Source organism: Tubulanus polymorphus, chromosome 8 (genome assembly GCF_964204645.1).
Source record: "Tubulanus polymorphus chromosome 8, tnTubPoly1.2, whole genome shotgun sequence".
NCBI classification, from domain to species: domain Eukaryota; kingdom Metazoa; phylum Nemertea; class Palaeonemertea; order Tubulaniformes; family Tubulanidae; genus Tubulanus; species Tubulanus polymorphus.
The window spans coordinates 10,157,291-10,183,963 of record NC_134032.1 but is presented as its reverse complement, the minus strand read 5'-3'; the positions used below and the strand labels follow the sequence as shown (position 1 = coordinate 10,183,963).

The 26,673-nt window shown below is 39.8% G+C and overlaps 1 protein-coding gene across 1 annotated transcript; it reads right to left on the bottom strand.

Annotated features, from left to right (window-relative positions):
- Positions 1-176: 176 nt before the first annotated feature.
- Positions 177-26,642, bottom strand: LOC141909764 (ER membrane protein complex subunit 2-B-like). Its single transcript, XM_074800368.1, has 10 exons — positions 26,617-26,642; positions 26,101-26,214; positions 25,745-25,809; positions 24,463-24,548; positions 24,000-24,057; positions 22,555-22,640; positions 2,856-2,997; positions 1,964-2,074; positions 1,566-1,664; positions 177-1,004 (listed from the first exon to the last, which is right to left on the bottom strand). Exons 1-10 carry the CDS (start codon positions 26,639-26,641, stop codon positions 921-923), a joined length of 870 nt encoding a protein of 289 aa, XP_074656469.1. The 5' UTR covers position 26,642; the 3' UTR covers positions 177-920.
- Positions 26,643-26,673: the final 31 nt, after the last annotated feature.

Genomic DNA, 26,673 nt, shown 5'->3' with positions numbered 1-26,673 from the left:
ATCTCAATAAAGTTAATATTAAGCATATTTTCTTTTTCTAAACTCAGCTTCTCCCCTTGGATCTGCCTCCTCCCTCTCCTCAAAGATCAAGACAGCAGAACGCCATAAAACTAAAACGAAAATGTTTCAAGCTGAAACGGTGAATTTGCAATTTACAAAACATGGTTTTTATTTCGCGCATGAGTCAAATTATACATAAAATGATGAGAACATTTCTGTCGTTGAGCCGACAAGAAACCCGGAAAACTTTTTCTCAAATGAGAAAATGCGTTAATAATGTCATACCGAGCCCAGTTTCACAAAAAGGTGTAACTAAAATCAACTTAATTTAATTTCAGCTGAAATCTATTTAGGAATTGAGCCTTTTTGGGAAACTGGGACCTGGATTATAACACGTACTACTATTAGTTAAGACGCTTAGATTTTCTGATCCTCTGAAGTTCGTTGCAACGAGGTTCCACTAGATTCAGTTTTAATTCAAACTGAATATATTTTCCCATAAACGATGCGTTACGTATCAAATGGGTTCCGCATATCATCTATTTTTATTTCAACGGATTTCTTTTCAGTTTTTTTTTTACGAATGTACAAACACATTTTTCCACCACCAGTGAGTTACTACACGTATACAGGTCACAGTAATTAAAACCATCCAGGCTCTGACCCGGAACTGGCGAACAATTTTACAAAAATCTTTCATTATACAAACAAGTATAACAACTGTTTGTCGTGGAATAAGGCGCCTCCTTTTAAAAACGAAGCGACGAAAACCTGAATTAGGAACTTTTATCGCGGCGGCTTTTAACTTTTTTAACTTAATGAACGAGGATTCAAATTTCGTAAGTGCGTAGTAGTGGTGGCTGAATGTAACTATTGTTTTGACTAGAATCTGTGAACGACGCCGACCCCCTCGCCGGTGTTCATACACTCGGCGATATCTCTAAACTGGACAACATCGACTCAAGAGTTTTCAACTGACTTCCGTCTAACACCGGTTTCTTCATCTGAAAACAAAATCGACACGGTCTCAGCGATGACGGCTCCGTGAAACCCCCCTATGACATCATCAAATCAAACTCGAAATATATTTCTGTAGAAGATGGCTGCTTTTAATAAATCCCCCTACGACATCATCGAAAAATTGATAGCCGCCTTCATGGATCCCCTCGCAAAATCATTAAATTGCTCGTATAGAGTCCTCCGGAAAAGATCACAGCTGCGTAGATCCCCCTATGACATCATCAAAATTCCCCATACGTGGAATAACCAGGAGGACCCAGTTCTCGGTTTATATTCGACTTAAGTTAAGACATCTTAAGATGAACTATGTTCAATGTAATTTGAACTCAGTCGAAATGAGACAACTTAGTAGCTGGGTGCAGGGACAAATTGTTTAGTTACGTAAATGCATAGACGTGTTAATTCGATTATACATCTATGGTTAAAGTTGTTGAGTGAATAACAACCGATAAAGTGACGATTCAAACTGCATTACCATGATAACTATTTTTTTTCTTTCGAGATATCTGGCCCCCGAATTTCAAAAGTCGTTATAAAAAGCGAACCTGATATTTTTCGTTGATCATTTTTGCAGCCCACGCGGCGTATTTGATATTTTCTTTCTTCTGTTCCGATTTGCTTTTCGCCGCCAAATTCGTGGCCGCCTGAAGTTAGAGAACAAAAGTACGATTTCTCACCGAGTTCAAAGTGATTCTCTTTTTTTCGTAAGGCTAAAAAATTGATACCTCTCATTTCTGCTGAGCTTAAAAGTTGACCTGGCTGGCTGCGAACCTGCCCTGTACATAACTTTTTTTAAAAAATTGTGACCAAGCTAACCATAACAGACCCGGCAGTTATAGAAATGAACTTCAAATTCTATTTCTGTTTACAAAAATGACCCCCCCCCCACGGCCGATTAGGAGAAACAAGGTATCATTTGTTTTTAGCCTAAGATGATGCGTACCATGAATAAACCGAATAACGCTCTCATATTGTTACTGTTGAGTTTCGCTGCTTGTGAGAAGTACGCTCTCGCCGTCTCCAGATTGTCCAATCCACCTTGAGTATACTTGATCTGACGAAACAAAAAACAATTTGGTCATAAACATCGTACCATTCATACCTATGCAGGGTTGTTTTTTTGGTTTCGATTTGCCCTATTTCCTGACATGCGCATTGTTTTCCCCGACTTGGCTAAGAATCCAATCACTTCACAGTCTTACACATAACTTAACTATTCGATCTTAAGCGCGATCTAGCAATCCAAACAAACTTCCCTGCTGACTTTTAGCATTTTTTTAAACAAAATTCCCAAGAAAATTCCCTGACTTTTGGCCACCCTGCTATATACACCTTTTCAGTACCTGCAATGCCCCGCTACGCGGTGTATAATCCGTCCCACACTATATTATTACCTCTACCCTGACAAGCGGAGTACCCCTGTTATTGTTAATTAGTATCCCTATTGAAAGATGGCAGCACCCATCAAACATGTGAAATATTAGTAACTATCGAAACGGTATGGTAATGCTGGGCTGCCAACCACAACAAGTGCCATCAGAAACAAATTGAATTTTTTTCAGTAACATATCATTGAAATAGAAAATGTTCAAATTAATCAGTAATCAATAGTGAGACCCTCAGTAAAATCTTTCATATTTCTGCATGCATCAAACTTATCGAATCAGTATTTCTTGTCATAAAATAATTACAAATACTGAAAATCAGGAACAGTTGGCAGCTCTGGTAATGTAGCGGTATGTCTGCAAATTTTCCCCAGAAATAGGAAACCGTGAAAAAATCGATTGATTTTCGATACATCAAACTCATCGGTTTGAGAGGAAAAATCTACGTACCTCGGCGTAACGCTGATGGTACAGATGATTATGAGGGTTCGACATCAGTACCTCTTCCATACAAAACGCGGCCTTGCTGTAGTCCATTTCTAACAGGTACAAATCGCACAATTCCATCCACGCCTCGTAATCCGCCATAAATCTGTGAGAAAATACGAAACGGAAATAATCATTGAACAACAGTAGGAATTCAATTATTCTTAAACAAGTAGTTGAAGTGACTAGAAAAATTAACACCAAAATAGTTTACATCAGTACTTAGAATTAAGCATAATTGCAAATTTGATGAGGTAATAGGATTTATGGAGGTCACTATATCATCATTAAAGATGTTCAATGCTGAAGATGTCACATGGGGATTTATGGAGGCAGCTTTCTGTTGAACAAGTTTGATAGGGTCATAGGGGATCCTTGGGGGCTGCCGTCTTTATCGAATGCGATTGACAATATCATGAGGGGATGTTAGGAGGTTTAGTCAACGTCATCAATAAAGTGTTTCATGATGTAATAAGATGATTTCAGGAGGTAGCCATTTTCATCAATAAAGAGTTTCATGATGTCATAAGACGATTTTAGGAGGTAGCCATTTTCATCAATAAAGTGTTTGATGATGTCATTAGATGATTTTAGGAGGAAGCCATTTTCATCAATTAAGAGTTTGATGATGTCATAAGATGATTTTAGGAGGTAGCCATTTTCATCAATAAAGAATTTTATGATATCAAGGCGAGATTTATGGAGGCTGGTATCAGTAATAAGAGAGTTTGAAGATTTCATAGGGGATCAGTGATGACGGGTATAATATGTATACACAGACCGAGAGACAGTCGAGATTTCCGTCATTGCTGATATAACTGACGTCACAATGTCCGCAGGTAATCGATTAAACAGACAGACACGACCAGTTTATTGAGGTATAAAACACCGGTGTGACAACGACGCGAGTAGCAATAGAGAACATCAGTGCAGGGAGGAGGGCGGAAGCGGGGAGTCTCTCAGTCATTTACTGCTGCTGACGTGACACTGGCGGAAGGGTGGAGTGTGTCTCTCATCCGCCTGCCGCTGCAGATGGATGGACCGATATGATCTACCTGCTATTACTACATTCATAAAATCAGTTCATTTCCAACGTAAAAAGTCAAAATTCTAAAGCCGTTTCAATGCTTTCTAACTGTTACCCTAAAGTGCAGGAGATCGTTTGAAGAACACTTTGAAAAATTCGACCACAATGCATTGGATCATAGCAAAACTACAAAGTATTTTCGGTAACATGCATGTCGCTATATTACATCTACACCACGGTGCGATGCATTGTAAGTAAATGATATTTCACCATAGATAGTTCTTTATGCACTAGCGGTATGGGTCCGTAATTCTCGAGAATTCTCGTATATTAAAAAGAGAAATAATTACAAACTACACCGGTGTACCCCATGATGCGATGTATTAGCAAAATACATCACCGATTTATACACCGCACTGAAAGGGTGGTATGAGAATAACGGAAACGGGTCGAGTTCGGCAGCTGAGTAAATAAAGACTGCACTAAAATAAATCAATTTCTATTCAATCTAATCAAGTGCGATACTGAGTCCCAGGCACCAAACTATACCATCCTTAGATAGATCATTTCTCGTTAGGCGTAAGGGTTGTCCAGGATGCCTCATTGTGGATCGGGGAAACCAGCAAGCCGACAACTGCATTCCATTGATTGAAAGATAACTCCAAACTCGTAATATAATATTAGAAACTGTATCAATTTATTTTTGTTTACAAATAATGTTTTTCGTCATTTTAGCTCTTTTTCATACAATAAACAATTCAACTTATTTACACTAACAATAACAATACACGATATATACCAACAATGGTCCCTTTTTCTCTTGATCGTAGCACTAACTTTAACTAACTTTTTTAATTGACTAATTAAATTTCTTAATTGACTAATTAAATAAATCAAATTAATTACTAAATCGGCATCATAGATACTGTATTAAAAGTAGTTTTTTTTTCTAAATCTAAATACACAAAATTTGGCAATCATGTTTTTCGAAAGTGTTTTGCAACCACGTTGGGCGGAAAAACCCACGTTCGTATTTACAATTACATTCAGGGGGGGGGGGGCGAGTTGAAGGTCAAATTTGAACAAAGGTCGGCGAATGAAGTCATTTCTATTCAAGGGAGAAAGGCAGTTCGAAAAACAATTTTTGATTCATGAAAAACTCAAACCGGTTTTAAACTTTTGTCGAGATATTTCATGCATGTTCTTAATAAGTGAACTCACGTCAACAAGTGAAAATTCTATGACAAATGATTTCAACGATTCAGTAAAACTATCATGAGTTACTAAGGACAACGCCGGGCTTCTCCATTCACAATGTCTCCCGATGATTCGCTAGAAAGAAGATTGTAGACGAATTCAACGATTCAATAAAGTTTTAATCAGTTATCAATATTGACATTCTTCTCATTCTCAGTAACTCCAATAGTTCGGTAAAATTATGAATAGTTGCTAATGACGACCTTTTCATTCTCAGTAACTTCAATAGTTCAGTAAAATTATGAATAGTTACTAATGACGACCTTCTCAATCACGATAACTTTAACCGGTTCATGAACACTTTGATTAACATTATAATAATAGCCAATTAATTGCAGATCAATCAGCGAATACATTAAGCCCCTACACTTTCACCATATACGGAAGTAAAAGCTTCTTGCAAAGATATCGATCATTGCTGGATGTGACACTGGGTTGAACTGACGGTCACGACTTGTCAGAGCTGTTGTTAGAGGGGTTTTACTTAGAGAAAGAGAGAGAGAGAGAGAGAGTACAAGTTGCCTTGAGATGTTTTTCACCTGCCGAAGAGCGAGAGAGTTCAATGAACGTTCAAGCGGTGAATATTGAGAGCGGTGAGAAGTGGGAAAGAGCATAGGGAGAGAAAGTGAGAGGCGGTTGAAAAAGAAGGCGGGAAATGAAAAAAAAAGTTAAATCATCAAGCAACGTCCCTCGTCGCGAAATACCAGCAGTAACCATTCAGATTTAGCTATATACATAACATAATATCTCCTATACAAACCAAGTCCTATAAGTAGAACTCTCGTCAGATCTATTAAGTTAGAAACTATTGACTAGAACTCGTTTGAACACTACATAAAGTTTACGAAATCCTCACGAACAGCTGCGGTTTTTAATTCCCTGAAAGTTTGTTCGGCGTTTTTACCAGTTAGTTATCTTTGTACAGTTTTAAACGAATACTCGTAAAGCGTAACTAGCAGTAGTTTTCCGTTTCAGCGAACTGTCAAACCACGAAATCGGGTCGTTTTTTAGCACCAGGAAACGACGCGGATTCGCCACAGGAATCGTACCTCACCGGCACATCGACGACGTCGTGTTGACGACGGCGTGGAACGCATGCTGGTTGTTCAGTTCGAAGCGGTGCCCGACATTGTACGGGTCAAGAATGTTCGCGAGGCCGTTGCGACGCCGGTGAAACCGCGTACGGTCGCGCACCGCGTCGTTGTCGATGTTCAAACGACTCACGACGACGCACGCGATCAAATTCGACTCCGCTTCGGACGCACTGGTCTCCCGGGCAGATGGACTGGAGTCATAGGCAGACGGACTCATCTCCAGAGCAGACGGACTGGAGTCATAGGCAGAAGTACTTGTCTCCAGAGCAGACGGACTGGAGTCATAGGCAGACGAACTCGTCTTCTGAGCAGACGGACTTGAGTCATAGGCAGACGGACTAGTCTCCTGTGCAGACGGATTGGCCTCATCGGTCTGCTGGACGGACAAACCAGCCTCGCCTTCCTCGCTATGCGAGGACGTTCGCAACTGGCGCTCTTCGAATTCCAACTTCGAAACGGCGTACAAACATTCGACGTCGGCGGGGCGCAAACCCGAGAAAATGTTCGCCATCGCGTTACGACGCCTGCGCGGTTCGGTGAAGCGGTTTACGTTAATCTCAGTTTCCGACAACATGACGACTTTACGATTATGTTCTCGCAGTATCCAATAATATAAAGGAAAAAAAAGCTTCCCTAAAAGTTTTCGAATTAGATTGCTGGATAGTAAAATACACCTTCTTCGCAGTTACCTTCACTGAATGTAGTATAAAAATGTCCGATGCTGCCAAATGCAATGCAAAACAGCAGAAACTATTTCCAAAAACCAGCTTTTAAACCAACTAAAGTTCCAGAAATTGTCCTCAACGAAATTAACAAATCACTTGTTCTTCTTCCGTATTTTGACAGTTTAACAAGAAACAACTAAGAGCGTGGTTTTTCCCAGAGTTTTCCGGAGATGTTTTCGCTACTACGGTGCCTGAGAGAGCTGTTGAGTGTGTGTATGCGCAGCGCGGCGATGAATCAACCTTTTATAACCGCGCAGTTAGTCACTAATCACGCAGGTAGCTCGCGGCTGCCTACGTCACACGCGCTGCCAGCTGATAAACCAATCGAGGACACTACACACACTACAGTCATTTACATGCTACTCAATAGAACGATATCCTCGTTGAACAAAAAAATACCGTAAAACTTGTTTCTGGGGAAATACACGCTGGTTGAAAATAGTCGGAAAAGATTTTAATGAGCAGTGGTTTATAATGAGAATTTTTTTTTGTTTTTCAAATTTCTGAATGGCTTGCCTGTCAAAACGTTGCCGGCAACTTCTTTCGGGGAGGGGGAATACATCCGATTCGATAATAGTCGGAAATTATTATTAGATCGATGGTTTTCCCTGGGAATTTGTTTTTTGACCGGTGGACCGATATCGATCTCAGTATTTCAGAAATAGCAGGCATCAAAACCAAGCAGTTTAAATGATTCATTCCGACAGTTTTGAAGTTTTAATCGAATTTTTAAACTTCATCATCGGAGACACAAAAACAACAAATACGATTGATAATGCAGGCAACCATAAGTGAGAATATAGATAAGGTTAGGGGCGGGGAATTACGGGACAAACACTAAGATACACCGATAAGACACTTTGAACGAGGATTATGTAGCGGATCGTATTCAAATGATAATTCACGGTCCCTACCAATCAGTAATTCCAGAATTCAAGGACTTTTCAAGGTGTGTATAAGGCCTATGACTACTAACTACTTACTAACTAATTTAAGCCTACTACTATTCCTAAAACCTAGAAATTTTTCAATTTTCCAATTGCTCAAAATTCAAGGAGGACTTTTGGGCATTGCGCTCAAATTCAAGCAGCTTGAAAAATATTTTTGGTTTAGAAGGAGTTTTCAAGGAATCAAGGAGTCGTAGGGACCCTGAATATGCATAGATATGAGTTTATTACGAGGGGAGAGACCTATCTGAATTGATTTCGAATAATAACAATAATTCATTTTTCATTGAACTTACATTCACATGAATATTGACAGTCGAGAAAGATGATACAGCTAAATGAAGTAATGATACAGTTATTTTGTTTTTCATTTGTTTTTTTTAAATGATTGCTCTGAATAGTTTTCTCGTCAGAACGCTACTGACAACTTTCATTTTTTTTTTCGTGAATACGCGTAAATCGTAATTAGTCGGAACTAGAGCGACGGTTTTTAGGAGAATTCGTTTGTTCATTTTCTAAATGATTGCTGCGAATGATTATCGCGTCGGGTTTTCTGTCGAATTAGGAAGTATTGCATGTGATGGTAAATTCTGAATAGACGAACTCGTATTTCCTGCAGGAAAAAACCGATGAAGGGATGGGAGGAAATATCGGTCGTCGACGTAAATGTGGGTATAAATATGTAGCCTATGTATTCAATTATTCATCATCGTTCTCCCAGTTTCTGATCGTCCAGATATTCGATATATTATCAGCGTGCTTTCAAAAAGCGATCGTATTCAGCACTTCAACCGAAACAGTTTTAGTTGAAAATGAACTACAAACGAACGATGGGCATTCACTATTTCATGGGCAAACTTTCGCAATGTGATCGTACAGATTTCACTCTCATGGGTGGGGTCAGAATTAATAATGATAATATTAATATTAATAATTCAAGTAAACTACAAACGCCAAATATCGGAACACTTTCCAAAACTGTTCATCGACACTTCACCGTGTGTTCAGAACTTCACCAGAAACATTTTGAATCGAAAATGAACAACAAACACCTGAAACTAGATATTTCATCGGAGAATTTTCAAAAAGGAATTGCCCATATCGGTTCAAGATTTTACCTAAGATATTCATCATAGTAAATCAACTACAAATACCGAACATAAGACATTTATCAAAGCGAACAGCACCAGAGATACTTTCAATGAACTACAAACATCAGACATTAGACATTTCATTGGAGCATTTTCAAAAAAAAGTGTCTGTCCATAATTCAAGAGGTCAGAACTTCACAGGAGAATAGAAAATGAACTACAAACACCAGAAATCAGACACTTTATCATCCTTTGCAAAATGTGATTGTCCACACTTCACATCGTGTTCAGGACATCATTAGAGACATTTTGAATTGTAAATGAACTATAAACACCGGACATCGGACATTTCATCGGACCATTTTCAAAACGTAATTTTCCATAATTCACATGTGTTCAGGACTTCGCCAGAGACATCTTAAATTGAAAATGAACACCGAACATTGGACGCTTTTATCAGTACATGTATTCCCAGTCAGACTAGCATACATCTGAAGGGGGTCACCGGTTCCAGGCTGTAAAGGACAAAAGATTAAAAAGTCCCTTACGGAGCCTCTTTAACGCAAACTTTGCTTTCCGCACGTAGGTTTCGTTTTTAAATCAGGCCGCGCCGATATCTAATTCCCACGTCATTTATCGTGGCAATGAATTTAAAATTATCAGCCAGATGACACATTCAAATGATATACATAGAATATCTAGGCCAAATTCGCCCGCATTTATATTCATACGCTAAAACCACTCTCAGTTTCTGTATGGGAAAAACCAGAATTTCGCCGATAGGATTGTGTATATATAAACAGATAATATTTTTTTTCATGGGATGAGTCAAAATTCCTTACTTAATGTTCTCTACAGAGAGAAACATTTCCGGAGGTAAACCCCCTGTAGCTGATTAAGATATAGTAAAAAGCACTAATCAGTGAATCTCTCCCCCCCAGGTTTGCCTCCCATTGGCCTTTTAAGTATGGCTTGATAGTTTAATCACCACAAATAGACCAGGCTGCCACGGAAGGGTCCATTAGATATAAGATGAATTAGTGATATGACGTATATGCACAATACGCGTTGGCCAAAGGAAAAGGCTTCATTAACACAACAGCCATTCCAAATGGAGGGAGGGGTTGGAATTCTAAGCGAGCACTGTTCTCTGTGAAGAAAGTCTGAATTTGACCGGATTGAATAGTTGCGTAAATTGGAGTAACTGTCTAATTCTTTCTTGCGCTTCCATGAGATAAATGGAAAAAAAATATAAAGAACCCTCCGAAAGAACCCTCCCTCATTGAAAAAAGAATTAAGTTTAGCTCGTTGTCAATTCGAAAGGAAATATCAAGCAGACGGATTACACTTAAAAAATATTACACTTGTTTAGTTGTTCATTTACTCTGAACATGAAAAACATGAACCCACTTTAATTCCAGCAATGTTTTACTACAGTGCCAATTGCCCCGTAGCAACATTGCTGTAACGAGTAACAGAGCTCAAACCACTATTCCAAATTCTTCTATATCCTATAGTAAAAACAAGAAATTCGAGAGTTTAGTTCATATATAAGCGCGTAAATTCAGGGGAAATCCTGCTTATGGCTCATAGGCCAGCATCTTAGCTACGCATTGAAGTGGTTTTCGCCCCACATACCCAACCTTACTTTTGAAATAATCAAACCTTTAGAAAGGAGGGGTATCCCAGTACAAGTATGCCAGTACATCCGAGCAAAATATCTAAGGGAATCCCCCACCGTGTTTGGTACCCTTACTCCAAGCAAAAAAGTCCAGGGAATCCCTTATTTCATCATCAATCTGTCTCTCAGGATCAATGGATTTCATACATATAACCGAAATTCGTTACCTATCCCATTTGCAGAAATTATGGCAACATTTATGGGGGAACTCTTCTTCACTCAATGTACTATTTTTGGGGTCCGGCCCTATGCATCTTCGAGCTACTAACCTAATTGTCGTCTGATGCCAACAATGCTTAGTAACGACTGACTATAACCACTAGCGCCACCTAGTGGAACACCGATCACCACAGTAGCATTTCTATTCCGCTATAATCGACATGCAAGTCTGACCTCGCGAACGTGCCACTAGTGGACCCCTCAATTGCCACTGTAGCATTGCTGATACGGCAGACTTTCCACTAGCGGAACCACGACTGCCGCAGTAGCATTCCTATTCATTATAATTAACACGAATGTCTGGCATCACCTAAGCGCCACCTATTAGATCCTCAATTGCCACAGTAGTATCGCCATTTCTCATATCATCAAGATAACTATATAAATTGGTTGGAGGTTTTTTGGAAAACACATCACGGTCATCGGGGGGTGTTGACGTGACGATTCATTGGTCCTAAATAACATTAGTTAGATTTTTAGCATAGTTTAAAATATGAATAAAAACAAGGTGGCATTAGATTTAGTTAAAAAATCTTGGTCTCCCAAGACTAACCCTATTGGATTATATTCATTTAACCTCACGAATGGACGGCCTTTGAAGTGTTGCTGCTCACTGTAAGCAGCTAGCAGTCATTTTGGAATATATCTCCCTCTGTGAGGAAATTAGCGAACTAGCCTAAAGCCTACCGGTGAGGAAGTTCATGACCTTTTTTACTTATTACTGCAACGCTGATATGTCTGTCTACCAACCAGCCTGCTGCAGACGGGCATCCTGCTAAAAGTCTAACATGTAAGGCTGACATGTGGAACCTAAACTTTTACAGTCGCTTCACCAGTTCCTCATTGCGACACCGAATTCACACTAGCGCCACCTAGTGGATTTTCAATTTCCACAGCTACTTGAACGGTGTTCGATCTCGTCAACAATCGAAAGGTTTAAAGGCAGCGACCGCGTGTTACGTACAAGACTAATTTCATTAAGCGACATGTCGGTTATACGACGTTTTCTCGACACGTCAAACGATTCTGAGAATGGAACCGGAGAGAAAACTGACAACCGCACCCGCAGCAGCAGACGTCAGAATAGCCGCGTCAGAAAATTCCAAGATCTAACGTTGACTGATAGTTCAAACGTTATCTAAAACAGAGGGTCTGTTACTAGAGTCTATGCTTAGATTTTATAGATCAAGAAAAAGGGGACTAGTTTTAGCCCATGTCTTGATTTGAGACCAATCTCAAACCAGTCTTAGCTCAGTAATGACTTCAACTTGAGACCCAGTCTTAACCCATTAGTTTAATTTGAGACCAGTCTAAGCTCAGTAATGACTTCAACTTGAGACCCAGTCTCAGTCCATTACTATAATTTGAGACCAGTCTTAGCTCAGTAATAACTTCAACTTGAGACCCAGTCTTAACCCATGAGTTTAATTTGAGACCAGTCTAAGCTCAGTAATGACTTCAACTTGAGACCAAGTCTCAGTCCACTAGTTTAATATGAGACCAGTCTAAGCTCAGTAATGACTTCAACTTGAGACCCAGTCTCAGTCCATTACTTTAATTTGAGACCAGTCTTAGCTCAGTAATGACTTCAACTTGAGACCCAGTCTCAGTCCATTACTATAATTTGAGACCAGTCTTAGCTCAGTAATGACTTCAACTTGAGACCAAGTCTCAGTCCATTACTTTAATTTGAGACCAGTCTTAGCTCAGTAATGACTTCAACTTGAGACCCAGTCTCAGTCCATTACTATAATTTGAGACCAGTCTTAGCTCAGTAATAACTTCAACTTGAGACCCAGTCTTAACCCATGAGTTTAATTTGAGACCAGTCTAAGCTCAATAATGACTTCAACTTGAGACCAAGTCTCAGTCCATTAGTTTAATATGAGACCAGTCTAAGCTCAGTAATGACTTCAACTTGAGACCCAGTCTCAGTCCATTACTTTAATTTGAGACCAGTCTTAGCTCAGTAATGACTTCAACTTGAGACCCAGTCTCAGTCCATTACTTTAATTTGAGACCAGTCTTAGCTCAGTAATGACTTCAACGTGAGACCCAGTCTCAGCCCATTACTTCAATTTGAGACCAAACTTAGCTCAGTAATGACTTCAACGTGAGACCCAGTCTCAGTCCATTACTTTAATTTGAGACCAGTCTTAGCTCAGTTATGACTTCGAGACCCAGTCTTAGCCCATTAGCTTAATTTGAGACCAATCTTAGCTCAGTAATGACTTCAACTTGAGACCCAGTCTCAGCCCATTACTTCAATTTGAGACCAAACTTAGCTCAGTAATGACTTCAACGTGAGACCCAGTCTCAGTCCATTACTTTAATTTGAGACCAGTCTTAGCTCAGTAATGACTTCAACGTGAGACCCAGTCTTAACCCATTAGTTTAATTTGAGACCAGTCTTAGCTCAGTAATGACTTCAACGTGAGACCCAGTCTCAGCCCATTACTTTAATTTGAGACCAGTCTTAGCTCAGTTATGACTTCGAGACCCAGTCTTAGCCCATTAGCTTAATTTGAGACCAATCTTAGCTCAGTAATGACTTCAACTTGAGACCCAGTCTTAGCCCATTAGCTTAATTTGAGACCAATCTTAGCTCAGTAATGACTTCAACGTGAGACCCAGACTCAGCCCATCCCTTTAATTTGAGACCAGTCTTAGCTCAGTAATGACTTATCGAACCGAAGGCCAGTCTCAACTTCGTAATAACTTAATGACTTAAGATCTTGAGTCCAGTCTTAGCCCCGTTAATGACATCCGAGACCAATTCCAAGACCAGATTAACGACCAGTCTTAGGCCCTAAAGGTAAGGACCGATCTCAGACCAGCGATAACCATCAGCAACGATCACCCTTATGTACTTTTAAAGGACCAGTCTGAGCGCGTTATCACCATAGATTTTTAATTTCTAAAAATTGATTTCAGGGCAGTCGTTAAGCAAAGTTCAAACGCGAGCACCTGACTGATCGTCTGATAAGCCAGAAATCAAATCACGTGCGTTCAGTAAATCAAAGCGAAACGTGCGACATTAAGATCACCCTTAGGTGGAGCTAATTCTAATTTGAGTCGCACGCGTCAACTCAACTATACTAATTATAAATGACATTACGTCACCGGCCGACCGTTCAACGCTTATCTGCGAACTCTTAAATTAAACACAATCTTTTTTCAAACGGACAAATAAAACATGGTTTGTGGGGAAAAATACAATTTCCCTATGTTTTCTGGAGATATATCAAATTCCGCCGGTTTTGCACTAAGAGAAATCAGTTCCCCGCGTTTTTGTCTGTTTTGCCCCAAGAGAAATCGGTTCCCCTTGTTTTGCCTGTTTTGCCCTAAGAGAAATCAGTTCCCCATGTTTTGCCCTAAGATAAATCAGTTCCCCGTGTTTTGCCTGTTTTGCCCAAAGAGAAATCAGTTCCCCACGTTTTGCCTGATTTACCCAAAGAGAAATCGGTTCCCCAGGTTTTGCCTGTTTTGTCCTAAGAAAAATCGGTTCCCCAGGTTTTGCCTGTTTTGCCCAAAGAGAAATCAGTTCCCCGTGTTTTGCCTAGTTGTTTTGGAGAGGAGTGCGTATGTCGAGGTTGAGAGTGCACTAGTTCACTGCGACGGGTGACAAAAACATGTTTATATTTTCCGCATGACGTACCCACACGCGGCAATCAGAGATCAATGCTTCGATCAATCTGTTTTTGATGGTCATTTTATCACTGCACGGAAACAGCAGACACAGGGAGAGAGAGAGGAGAGAATTAGCCCATTTCATATCGCGCACGTCGCTATTTCTCGGAATCCGACGACAAAATGATTTTCGCCGTAATCTGCCATCGATGTCAAATATCTCAGCGTAATATTCATCTCCATTCTACCTCAGGATTTAATTCCACTGTTCTGAGTTGTTAACTACGAATTGAAAACTGTTAATTGTCGAACTTTCAAATGTGTGTCTGCAGGCGATGTCAAATTCTAACCCCCTACCATCCCTCCTCCCGACCCCCTCTCACTCTGATCCTCATTCTACCCTCTCACTTCTCCCTCTCTCCAAACTCGATATCTCTCTCTCTTTTTGACTCCTCGCCACCTTCTCTCCCAGGCGCCCTCTCCTCTCCTCCCTCTCCCCTCAATTCGACTCCCTCTCTCCCAGGCTTCCTCCCTCTCCTTTCCTCCTTCTCTCTATTTGGCTCCCACTCTGCCAGGTTTCCTCTCTCCTCCCTCTCCTCCAAACTCCCATTCCCAGACTGCTTCTCTCTCCTCTCCTCCCTCTCTTCTCTATTTGACTCCCTTTTCCAGGCTCCCTCTCTCCTTCCTCTCCCCTCTATTTGACTGCCTCTCCGAGACAACCTTTCTCCTTTCCTTGCTCTCCCTCTCTATTTGACACCCTCTCTCCTACTGCTCTTTCTCCTCTCACTCGCTGACCCTCTATCCGTCTCTTCGTGAGAGATCAGAATACTGATCAGTATCGGTACTCAATGAACGTCAACTACGCCGTTGTTGTTGACAATGAATATCGTTACTCTGGGGACGAAATCACCTCAAAATAGCAACGCAGTTAAACGTAGCACAACATGTTTACCTACATAAATCCCTTTATGACATCATCAAATCAACCCTTATCACTTCAAGAAAATATACGGCTTCTCTCATAAACCCCCCTATGACTTCATCCACTTCTATAAACCCCTAGACCCCTTAACCTAAAAAGATTCATTACACTTCACATAAAACATTAATTCCAACCCCAACATAAAACACTGTAGTATTCTAAGAATTAAAAGCATTTGGAAACATGAAAGTTTTATACTTATTTTGTGGAGGGGTCTTCGATCTTTTCTGGAAGTTTCGGGATGATACAATAGGGTTGTTTATGGTTACTATCATTTCTGAAGGCATCTATATGGGTAATTTGATGATGTCATAGGGGGATGAAGGAGGTTGCCTTCGTTTCTCGAACGCCGATTTTACACCTGTGGTAGAAATCGCAATTCGACGCCTCATCAATTTTTCACGACGGTCGGTCGCTAAAGGCGAAAAACAAACGAATGAAAATTAACGACGCGGCGAGTGTCAGCGCGCGCGGAGAACTGTTTGTTCCGTCTGGAATTTCGGATTTATTATTTTCAACGCGGCGTCGATTTTCCGCGAAACAAGAGAGTTTCAGGTACGTATTTACGTCGGGAGCTCTCCCCCGCTCGACCTTGATTGAGACTATTCGACCGTCGCTCGCCAGGGGCGGATTTAAAGCGCGGGCTGTTGGGTTCGATAAACATTATAGTTCATCTATTCTATCAATATTGTGCAAAACGTCACCCGGATCTCGAAAACAATAGATTACACTCGCAGAGTGACATGAAAAACATTTCGCCATTTTTCAGGGAATATTCCTGGAATATTCCCTGACATGTACTGACTCGATCTGCCAAGAATTCAATCAATTAATGCAGTCAAATACGTAAAGCATAGACGGAAACTGTTTGATTTAACGATCTCATTAAATTTCCACAAACTTTTCACCCATTTTTAGCTTCTAATCGTACTGAGTGAAATACTAATTAATGAAGCCTTCGAAGTTATGAATTATCTAATCATGATTTAGCCGGATAGCACATCGCGCCGCTAATAGACAAGTCTTGCCTTTCTCGCTGAAAATACGTGAATTCGTAATTAATTAGGATGACGGGGTTCTTACCGGTTTCCGAATTCCATTTCCCATAACCTATAGCCATATGCCTTTTCCATACCCGGATTAAACATGTTTAACGGCGGGGCTAAACTCGATTCACTTTCAATTGAGTTAGGGGTTTAAGTTTATACCAGTCTATAAAACGGTAAACAAGGCCCTGAGATTTAGGCAGGGTAGCTGGGCGCGGTACCATATTTCACCAATTTTCAGTTAGTAACCCAGGTTCGACTAAATAACCATGAGCATATGGCTTTTAGAGATATTGGATATGCGATGGTGCATAGGCATTAAGACCGCTGACCACACAATCATATCAGTTCTTCGATTTTCGCGATTTCAAAATCAAACTCCCTGTTTCGTTCCCAATGTGGTATGGTGGGTTTGTGTAAGGGACACCAAATCAAAAAATTCTAACGAAATCTACCATTTAGATGAATAACAGGGGCAATACCTTTTTAAGATCAAAAGCAGGCTCTTTATCTTCATATCAATACGAGATTCTCGATATATCGTCACAACGCCGACATAGCGTTTAACCGATGCTTGAATCGGATATCATTTCGAAAAACAAAAAAATTCTGAAAGCAATTCAAATATTCTATCAAAGATGGCTCATTCGACGAGAGCTCATTCTTCGAAAGAGCTTCATATATCGATGGTGCAAACAAACATTTACTCGCGATCGACGCGGGCTTTAATTTTTCTCGGAAGAAAATATAAGATAAGCGTTCGTTATGACAACGCGCGATATCCATCTTCTGTCTCTTCACAGGCGGTGGGGAACGAATGCGGGGGCGCGCCAGTGGGTATCGCACGAAATCTTAACTCGGCTACCGGTAAACTGCATTTACTTAGGTGGATCGGTCGGAATCGTGTTCAAGAGCACGGATTAGGAAACATACGTTAATAGACGGTGTTAATTGACGGTAAGACGCGCTCTCTTAACGCGCGCAAGTGGTCAGCGACCTTTCAGTACCCCCCCGCATTAAACTCGCCCTACGGCTTGCTGCTTGTCACGCATTGCGTCTGCCGGGATTTTCAGGAAAAACAGTCTTCATAAATGCTTGTAATATTGCATCAACAAATGCTCCAGTCAGCCATTATGAAAAGACGGCTGCCTTCTTAAATCCCCCTATGACATCATCGATTTCCCCTTTAGCGCCATTTTAAAAAGGTGGATGCCTCCATAAATCCCCCTATGAGGTAATTGAATATGACCCATTGTATAGACACTTCTGGAAAAGATGGCTGCCTATGACATCATCAATTGCCTGTTAAGAGCCATTTTGAAAATGTGGATGCCTTCATAAATCCCCCTTTGACATCAGCATATTTGATTGAAAATAGGGATTGACCCTGTTATTTAGCCCACGGATGAGCAGGCACGGGCCAATCTGGCACAGTTGGTCCGGGCCACATTTTAATTTGGCGCAGGCCTAAAACACTTGTGGGATCGAGGCTATAGTTGTGTGTGATTGGCGGTCAAAATACAGAATGTTTTCTTTAGTTCGAAGTACATAATTGGAAATTTCCGACATCACCATATTATACATTGGGTAAACAACAATAGCCTCGGAACTGGGTCTAAAATGTAGGGCCAGTATTCAAAACACCGAGGACCACTTGATATTTTACCGAGAAGAAAACTTGTGATCGAAACAATCGAGGTTAAGTACGCAAAACAAAAACCTCGTGACCTTGACCTAAATATCAAACCCTGACAGCAAATATTCGACGATAATCGAAAACGTTATCTGAAATATTTCGTAAACAGACGTCATAGTCCTAATAAACACACACACCAACGTTTTTTTATTCGGTGTCAAGTTTTGGTGTCAAGTTTTCAAGATCGAAAGAAAACAACGAGTACTTCTAAATTTCTATAGTCGACCCGATTTTAATGTCTGCCGCGCTCTTATAGCAGTGAGATAAACAAATCTGTTTGTATCGAATTCCCGGAATATTACGGGTCCACGTATTCAGCTCGGCCTATCAGTACGACTACTCGTTTAGAATTTATTATTTTCATTTCAATTCGTCGATGAAAAGACTAATTATCCAGCACTGCTGAACAATTTTCCCCCAAAACAGCCCACATGCCCCCCCCCACGTCCACCTACATAGGCACCACTCCTACTTAAGCTCATATAATCAGTTTCAAGTGTTGTTTTTTCATAGTTATTGATATCACCGGCAAATGCTATTGTTATTATCATGATAGTTGTCCTTTGGACCTGAGCATGTATTTATCTTGTACCTAATACTTAAATGACTTAGATTTTAATGAAATTTATTTTTAGAGCTCAATAGCAAAGAAACTGAATATATAGCGTGCTTCATCCTTAGGGGCCCAGGTGTATATGCGACGAGCGCCCGCTGTACGTCCTACATCCCGACCCCCTGCTGAAATAAGACCTCGAAATTTGATTGATTTTCGTACTGGATATTGAAATATCAGTCATAACAAACAGATTCACCTTATTGTGTAACCCTGCCGAAATTCGACCTAAAATCGGATACTGGATAGGATCAACTATTGATTATTAATAATGCAAGTATGAACCTAGTTCATTAAGTAGTCTCCATATATGGAGACTACTTAATGAACTCAAAATTCTCCATCTTTCGATCTTATTGTACATGTAACCAATTAGTGAAACTATTTTTGTATCATTTATTGTAAACATATGTATCATTAATATTTCAATTCATGAGATTTTATAATCAAAAGATAGATATATATATATATCTATAGATATTAATTTTACGCGATTCTTATCATAAGTTTTTTTTATCCACATGAGGATAAAGGGAGCAGTCAAACATAACAGAGGATGGACAAATCATGAACAGCTTGAGCAGTCAAAAAATGAATGAGGAACCCTAAAAATAAATTACCTTAAAATGGTTCTCCCAAGAACCCTGTCAAGAACCATTTGATAATATTGAAAGGGTTCTAACAAGAACCCTTTATACGAAATGGTTCTTCAAAGAACCTTTACCAGGGGTTCTTCAAGGAACCCTACAAAAAAGGTTCTTTGAAGAACCTTTAGGGGTTCTCCCTGGGAGGCAAGCCCAAGAACCCCTAAAGGTTCTTAGGTAGAACCCTTTGTTCTAAGAGTGTATGTTTGAATTTTAAAGGGGGTCATTGTATGACATTGAGGCTGGTGAAGTAGCAAGGCTTTTGATCCCCCAAAAATACCCAAAATCTAAGCTTAATTTTGGTGTGATCTTCTATTTTTCACGTTAGCTCAATATATTTCAAAGTCATTATCAGCATTGATAGAATATTGACATCCACTCCGGTAGGTGCCGCAGACTTTTTATAAGGGGTGGCTAATTTTCAGACGGGTGGATGTAAAAATTGGTAACCTGTTGCAGAGAACACTGCCACCCCTGGTGAAATAAGACCCTGAAATTCGATTAATTCCATATAGCCTACTGCATATAATCATAACAAACAGTTTTAACAAACAGATTGGTCCAAAGCGGGCCACCTACATAAATCAGACCCCGAAATGCGATTATTTCAAGCTGGATACCAAGAACTACTGCGACAAACAGATATCATTAGCTTCAAATGTTAAAACCAGCGACTCGAGAGTATCGCAATTAATCTCGATTTTCCACGAAACTGAAGCGATTTCGTGTAAACAAAATCTCCTCGAAGAACGACGCAGCAAATACGCCATCATAGCAGATTACGAATCAAAAATCAATCTATCCCGATCACGTGGAAACATACGTTAAAAGATTGTCACCGATCTCGAATCAAATTTCAATCGGTCTGGATTTCCTCTGAATGAAAAACGACTTCTTTAGCTCGTCCCCGCGAATATATCGAATTTCCCGCAAATACGAGGAACAAACATGTTTTTCCACGAGATATGAACGCAACGGTCAGAAATTCGGTTTGCGCGATGGACATTCTCGGCTGATGCCAAAACTAAATCCACGCCACCATATTAGGTGATTGTTAGGGATATTTTCGGAGCCAACCGCTAGAAAAAGGCATGGCTCTTAATGGCTCTTTAATGGATCACAGAGCCTGCCACTTAAGGAAGGGATGGCTGAAGAATCTTATGATTTGGACATTCTCTGGTCCGTGATACTTACAGACCAGTCATACCTGGACTGAAGGTGTTTCAAAAAGGCAAAAATTTCAAATTTCAAGAAAGCGTCTGCATCACTTTCATAGCCCAATTAGTAGACTACTCCTCCTAAATCGGTACTGTTAATCTTTGTAAACCATGAATTTGGTGGTTTTGTAAGAAAATTTCTATCCTTTAACCCTTTAAGTGCGTCTACACCCCAGTGCGGTGTATAAATCAGTGATAGATTTTGCTAGTACACGCACTGCGGTGTATTGATGTGATTAGTAATTAGTAATTATCTCTCTTGAAAAATGGCAGCACGTGTCAAACATAGTTAAATACTAGTAACTAACGATACACCGCACCGCGGTGTAGACGCACTACAGTGGTATTCCTGTTGTTCAACACACTAGGGTGGAATTTTCAAATTATCTCCAGCACTATAGGGTATTAATTAGTCAGCACTGAAAGGGTTAAGAATAAATAAACTTGGTTTAGGTAGTTACAACTACTAACTAGACAAAAGGTTTCTAACCGCCTAAATCTCTAAAATGAAGGAGCTTTAAAAGAGTTACGGGCTTCGTGCTCAAATAAAACGAACGTCAAGCACCTACAAGACTGGCCATATATCAAGTGTCTTCTTTCGAAATGGACCAAAATGAGCTATAACAGCCCGGTCTCAACTACCAAACCGGACCCAAACGAGCTTAAACTGGTTTCATCCCAAGTTATTGCTAGGTCTTACCTATCTTAAGCATTAACCGCCGAATTAGAAATGGATTTTCATGCTGTGAACCTCAACACGTCTTAACATAATTTGTTTTGAATACGATCAAACGATTGCCTCCGATAAAAAAAATGTAATCCCCTTAAAACACAGACGCAAAACAACAGCAGCCGAACAAATTTTTTTTAGCCGCTGGCGCGACAACAAGGAAACGTTCATTAGCTATATATCAACGCCTCCAGAGGAGACAAGTGTTGTTAGTCTGATTAAATTCGACTAAGAGCCTACCACACCCGATAATATTACCAACAGGGTTCAACGTTCAATTCGACCCTGGGAACGCGAAAAACAAAACGTCGTCATCCACAAATGCATCTCGGACGGACGGATGGACGTCGTCTGGTCGAAGGTCATCGCGATGACGTTCGCGGCAAAAAAAAAAAACCGCTTTTTTCCGACAAGGGCGTTTTCGTCATTTTTATTTTGTACGCAAAAAAAAACCGTTTCCGGAAAGGCAACTTCATGGTATAAGTAAAAAAATTTCTACCTGATTCGTGCCTTTTTAAGTATTTGATGATTTTGCATACTTTTACCGGGGCAAAGCTATCCAAATCTCCATAGCTACTGAACGAGGAAAAATGAAAGATGCATCCTATGGATTCAGGGTTCTCGCAGATAGCTCATTCCTGGATACAAGGAGTTTTCATGGAGTTTTATAATGGAACTTCACTTTCATATATCCCGATTACTGTCGACTGCTCCTAAATTGGTACTGTTTATCTCGGAATAGAGGATAGGAGGGATAGAAATTTGCTTAAAACACCACTGAATAGGTGGTTTTTTAAGCAATTTCTACCCTTTACACTACCTCAACTTGTTTTCTAATTCGGGAACCGTCTAATAGGGGAAAGAATCGATTTAGGCGTAGCTGCCCATATAAGCTTAACTACAAACATTTCAAATACCCAGCAGCCTATTTCTGAAAATTGAACTTTGGACATTTCGCTCGAATTAAAGGAGTTTCAAGCGCCTTTAAAAGCATTATCAAGGAATCTAAGCACGTTGCAGGGACGCTGGGAGATACGAAGCCGCATAAAATGAATTCTACTCACTGTTCGAGGTATTTGTTCAGTTTCGAAATTGCGTCCGGAATATTATTCTGCGCTTTGTACAACGCCACGATTCGCTTGTGAACCAGCTGCAACGAGAAAATTCAAATTATAGAGCTAAATCTTTTCGAATCATTCACGCGCCAGAGTTAATACCAGTGAAAAGAAAATTTTTTAAGACTAAAAGAGTTGTTGAACTCAGCATTTGTATTGAATGTACCAATTTCATTCTCTATACCTTTTCCGTAGGCAGATTTCAGATTTACCGTACACCCCAAGTTACACATTCCCAACGTTTCTTTCATATAATTCTTAATTCTTAAGTAAATTGGTGGCAATTATCAATACTTCATTGACCAAATGCTTTCATAAAGATTTTTTTCAAATCTGTAGGGAATACCGGTATGAACAATGTGTTTTTATCTGGAAAGTGACAACTCCTTCTTTCAAATTTGGATTGAGCGGTCCTACTGATACGCAAGCCATCTAGTGGGATAGCCTGAGCCATGAGGTCTTCATTTTATGGCTTTGAAATTCTATGGGCCAGTTGTTCAAAAGTTGGTTAGAGTTAACAACCAGTGAATAGTTGAAATTCAAAAATTCATTGTTACTATGGTATCTATCCACCGGTTATCTCAACTTTTGAGCGACTGGTCCCCCCGGGATACCCCGTATAATTCCATGCACTTCGACGCCTCTCAACAGGGTTCAGTATAGGGCATCGGTGATCTAAATTTACAGCATTTCGACGCAATTTCAATTTCATTGTGAACCCATTATTATTTGCTAAATATATTTAAACCCGAAGGAATCTAAGAGACCAAACCGATACAAACAGAATTAGATACGCGCCCTAAAGAAGATAGAAATAAGGTTTTTTTAAGTAACAGTGATTTGTCCAATCTTTCAATAATTCTTAATGCCATTCATGAAAATTCGATGCTAATCAATAATACCTTATGAGGGATTTACCCCCCCCCCCATTTTCAAGACCCGAAAATAACCCAATTTCAATACAGAAAGTCAAGTAGATATAGTCTAAATATTTCGAAGTCCACTTGTTATCACTGCGATAAGCTTTGATAAGCTTTGATAAGCATTAAGTTAGGGTTATTTCAGTAGTGATGGCAGCAGTACATGATCTATCCGATAGATGGCAGCACCTATCGACAGAACTGAATTGCGTGTGAAAACTTCTTCAATCTTGATAGCTTTAGGAACTTTGATTTATCAGAAAATTTGACATAGGAAATTCAATCAAATAGGTCTTGACGCATATAGCCCCCTCTTACCCTAGTACAGGAGGGGTCTTTTGTGAATAATGTTTGTTATGTTTTAAAATGTTGTTATTTTCTGTTTTTGTTATGTAGCTAGTCTTTTTTCCTCAATACACATATACAATGGAAATGGTTTGAGTGTAAATAAATCTATTCTCTATTCTCACTCACCGAATTGGTTTCGTCTTCTTCGAGAATCGACTCATAAACTCCCAATGCATCTTTGAATCTACGAATAAAATAAACGAACGTCAAAAACCTATTTTCAGAATCGATTAAAGAATTTTAGATTTTTTTTCCGTTGATTAACACAGCTGTACAGTCGAACCTTGTTACAACGAACTCTGATACAACGATTTATCGGGTATAACAAGTAGGGCGAATAGATTTCATCCCAAGTTAAGAAAATATGATTAATTTCACAGCAGGATTCAGTTCCACAGTTCAGAGTTAAGATTTGACACTCGTTGAAAATGAACTAAGTTTTACTCAGAATTAACTCACAACTGCGGAAATGGGTCCTGGATAACGAACTATCGGTTATAACGAACATATTTTCCGGTCCGTGAAGTTCGCCGTAACGAAATTCCGCCGTATGAAATCGAGGGTGGAATGTGGATTTCTAGTTTCTTACCTTCCTTGACATTCTAGTTTCATACCGGTTAGTTTACGAACTCTTAGACTGTCGACGAACTGACTGTTCAACGCATCTATACAACTCTATATAAACATAAACACAAATACATTTTACGTATTTGATGATGTCATAGGGGGATCTATGAAGGTAGCCATCTCTTTTCTGCAAGCGTCTGGCAATGCCACTTGTTTGTTGTGTCGACAAACTTTCGTGTTACTTGGATCGTCCTTATTAGGGAGATGGAGTCAACTATCTTTACGGGATAAATGTCATTGATGGATTTATGAAGGTAGCCATCTCTTTTGCAAGTGTCTTACAATTTCACATGTTTTTTATGATGGCAAATTTTCATATTGCTAAAGTCTATTTATTTTTGATTGTCCACGATCTTTTTGGGATATTATGCTTAATTTTGAGTGTGCATACCTCAAATAGGTCTTAATCGAATCAGTAGAGTTGTGCAGTCCAGATAAATCATCGTTTTTATATCCATTTTACACTGTTTAGAAGGATTGATGAATATTCTCGAAAATTGAGGTTTAAATCGGCAAGAAAGACCGCCATTTTGTTCGTTTTTGCTTATTTCTTTATGCAAATGAGGCATTGCACACATGCGCAATGAGGCGAGGATGCGTCAATTATATCATGGGGGATGTAGCAGCTTCTTGTCGCCAAGAGGCCAATCAACGACTCACAATATTACTCTACAAAGCCGTTTTAGTGAATAAAGATGGCTTTGTCAAAGGTATCAAAACAATGTGGTTTGGCAATGATTTAGGCCTATGATAGCGCAACCATTACGGCCGTACCCACGTAGTGAAACACGTGCGAGCAACGTACTCTCCCCATAAAAAATAAACTTACCCAGATCACATGGTACACACTGCTCATTTGCATAAAGAAGTAAACAAACTGGAACCAAATGGCGGTCTTTCTCGCCGATTTAAAGCTCAACTTTCGAGAATATTCATCAATCCTTCCACTCGGTACAAAATGGATATAAAAACGATGAGTTTCTGGACTGCACAACTCTACTGATTCGATTAAGACCTATTTGAGGTATGCACCCAAAATTAAGCATAATATCCCAAAAAGATCGTGGACAATCAAAAATAAATAGACTTTAGGATCATCATTATTAGGCGGATTTTATGGAGGCAACTCTTTTCTGGTTGATGATGTCATAGGTGGATTTATGAAGGAAGCCATCTTTTCTGGTAGTGTCCTATTTAGCCTACGGGGGTAATGTCAAATTCTTATTCATGCAGGCCATACTTACCCCGGCGAGTTCTATGTCATAGATGTCTAACGCAGCCAGCGCCACTTGCTCATAAACCTGCCAAACTGCCAAAACAAAAAAAGAAAACAATTTATGAAATGAAAATTAAAATAAAAAGTTTCAAATTCACCTTTCACAAAAAATCATTTCTTGCAGGAGGAATTCATTTTTCACGCAGGGGCTCATATTTGAAGTTTGTAGGTGAATAGTAGCTTAGTTCATCCAGAATGCCAGTACTTTTTATAGTACCAGAGATATTCAACTGGATGAGCTAAGCTACAGTTCACCTCCGAACTTCAAATGAGGGCCCCTGTAATTTTTTGATTTTCCCCAAGACAAGAATTCTGAAAATGTACCTTCATCTCCTAGTTTATACTTGAAGTCGTATTGAAACACCTCCCACAGGTCGACTATCTCTTTACTGTTGCGCACGTTATCTTCGCGGAATTTCTTCAACAAATCTCGAGCGGCTGTGAGCAAGAAAGAAATTGAACATCGATCAGATTGAGCTTTTCGGAAAAATTGGACGTCGACAGGACAGGAAACCCCCAGGCCCACAATAGTTTAGGAATCCCTCATGGATACGCAGGCTGGCCGCAAAGACAGGACAATTTCAACATTCAATTCATTTTAGCAGCAGATATCTAATCGGGATATGGGGACCCGGCGGGGTTCGAACCTAACAACCATATTGAACGCGAAATTTCCACCGTTTCACCCTCGACTTTTCCGCTTTGCGGGGTCAACATCTCAAAAAAATATTTCAAGCATATTCGGGAATTGAATCATCTTGATGAAGAAATTAGTTTAAACGAATTCTCGGCCGTATTTCATCGTTATTTCGCTTAAAAACTGGTTGAAATTCTGCTTACTTTCCCAAGTGATGGTAGACGCCATTTTGAATCGAAAAGACTGAAACCGGGTGGACA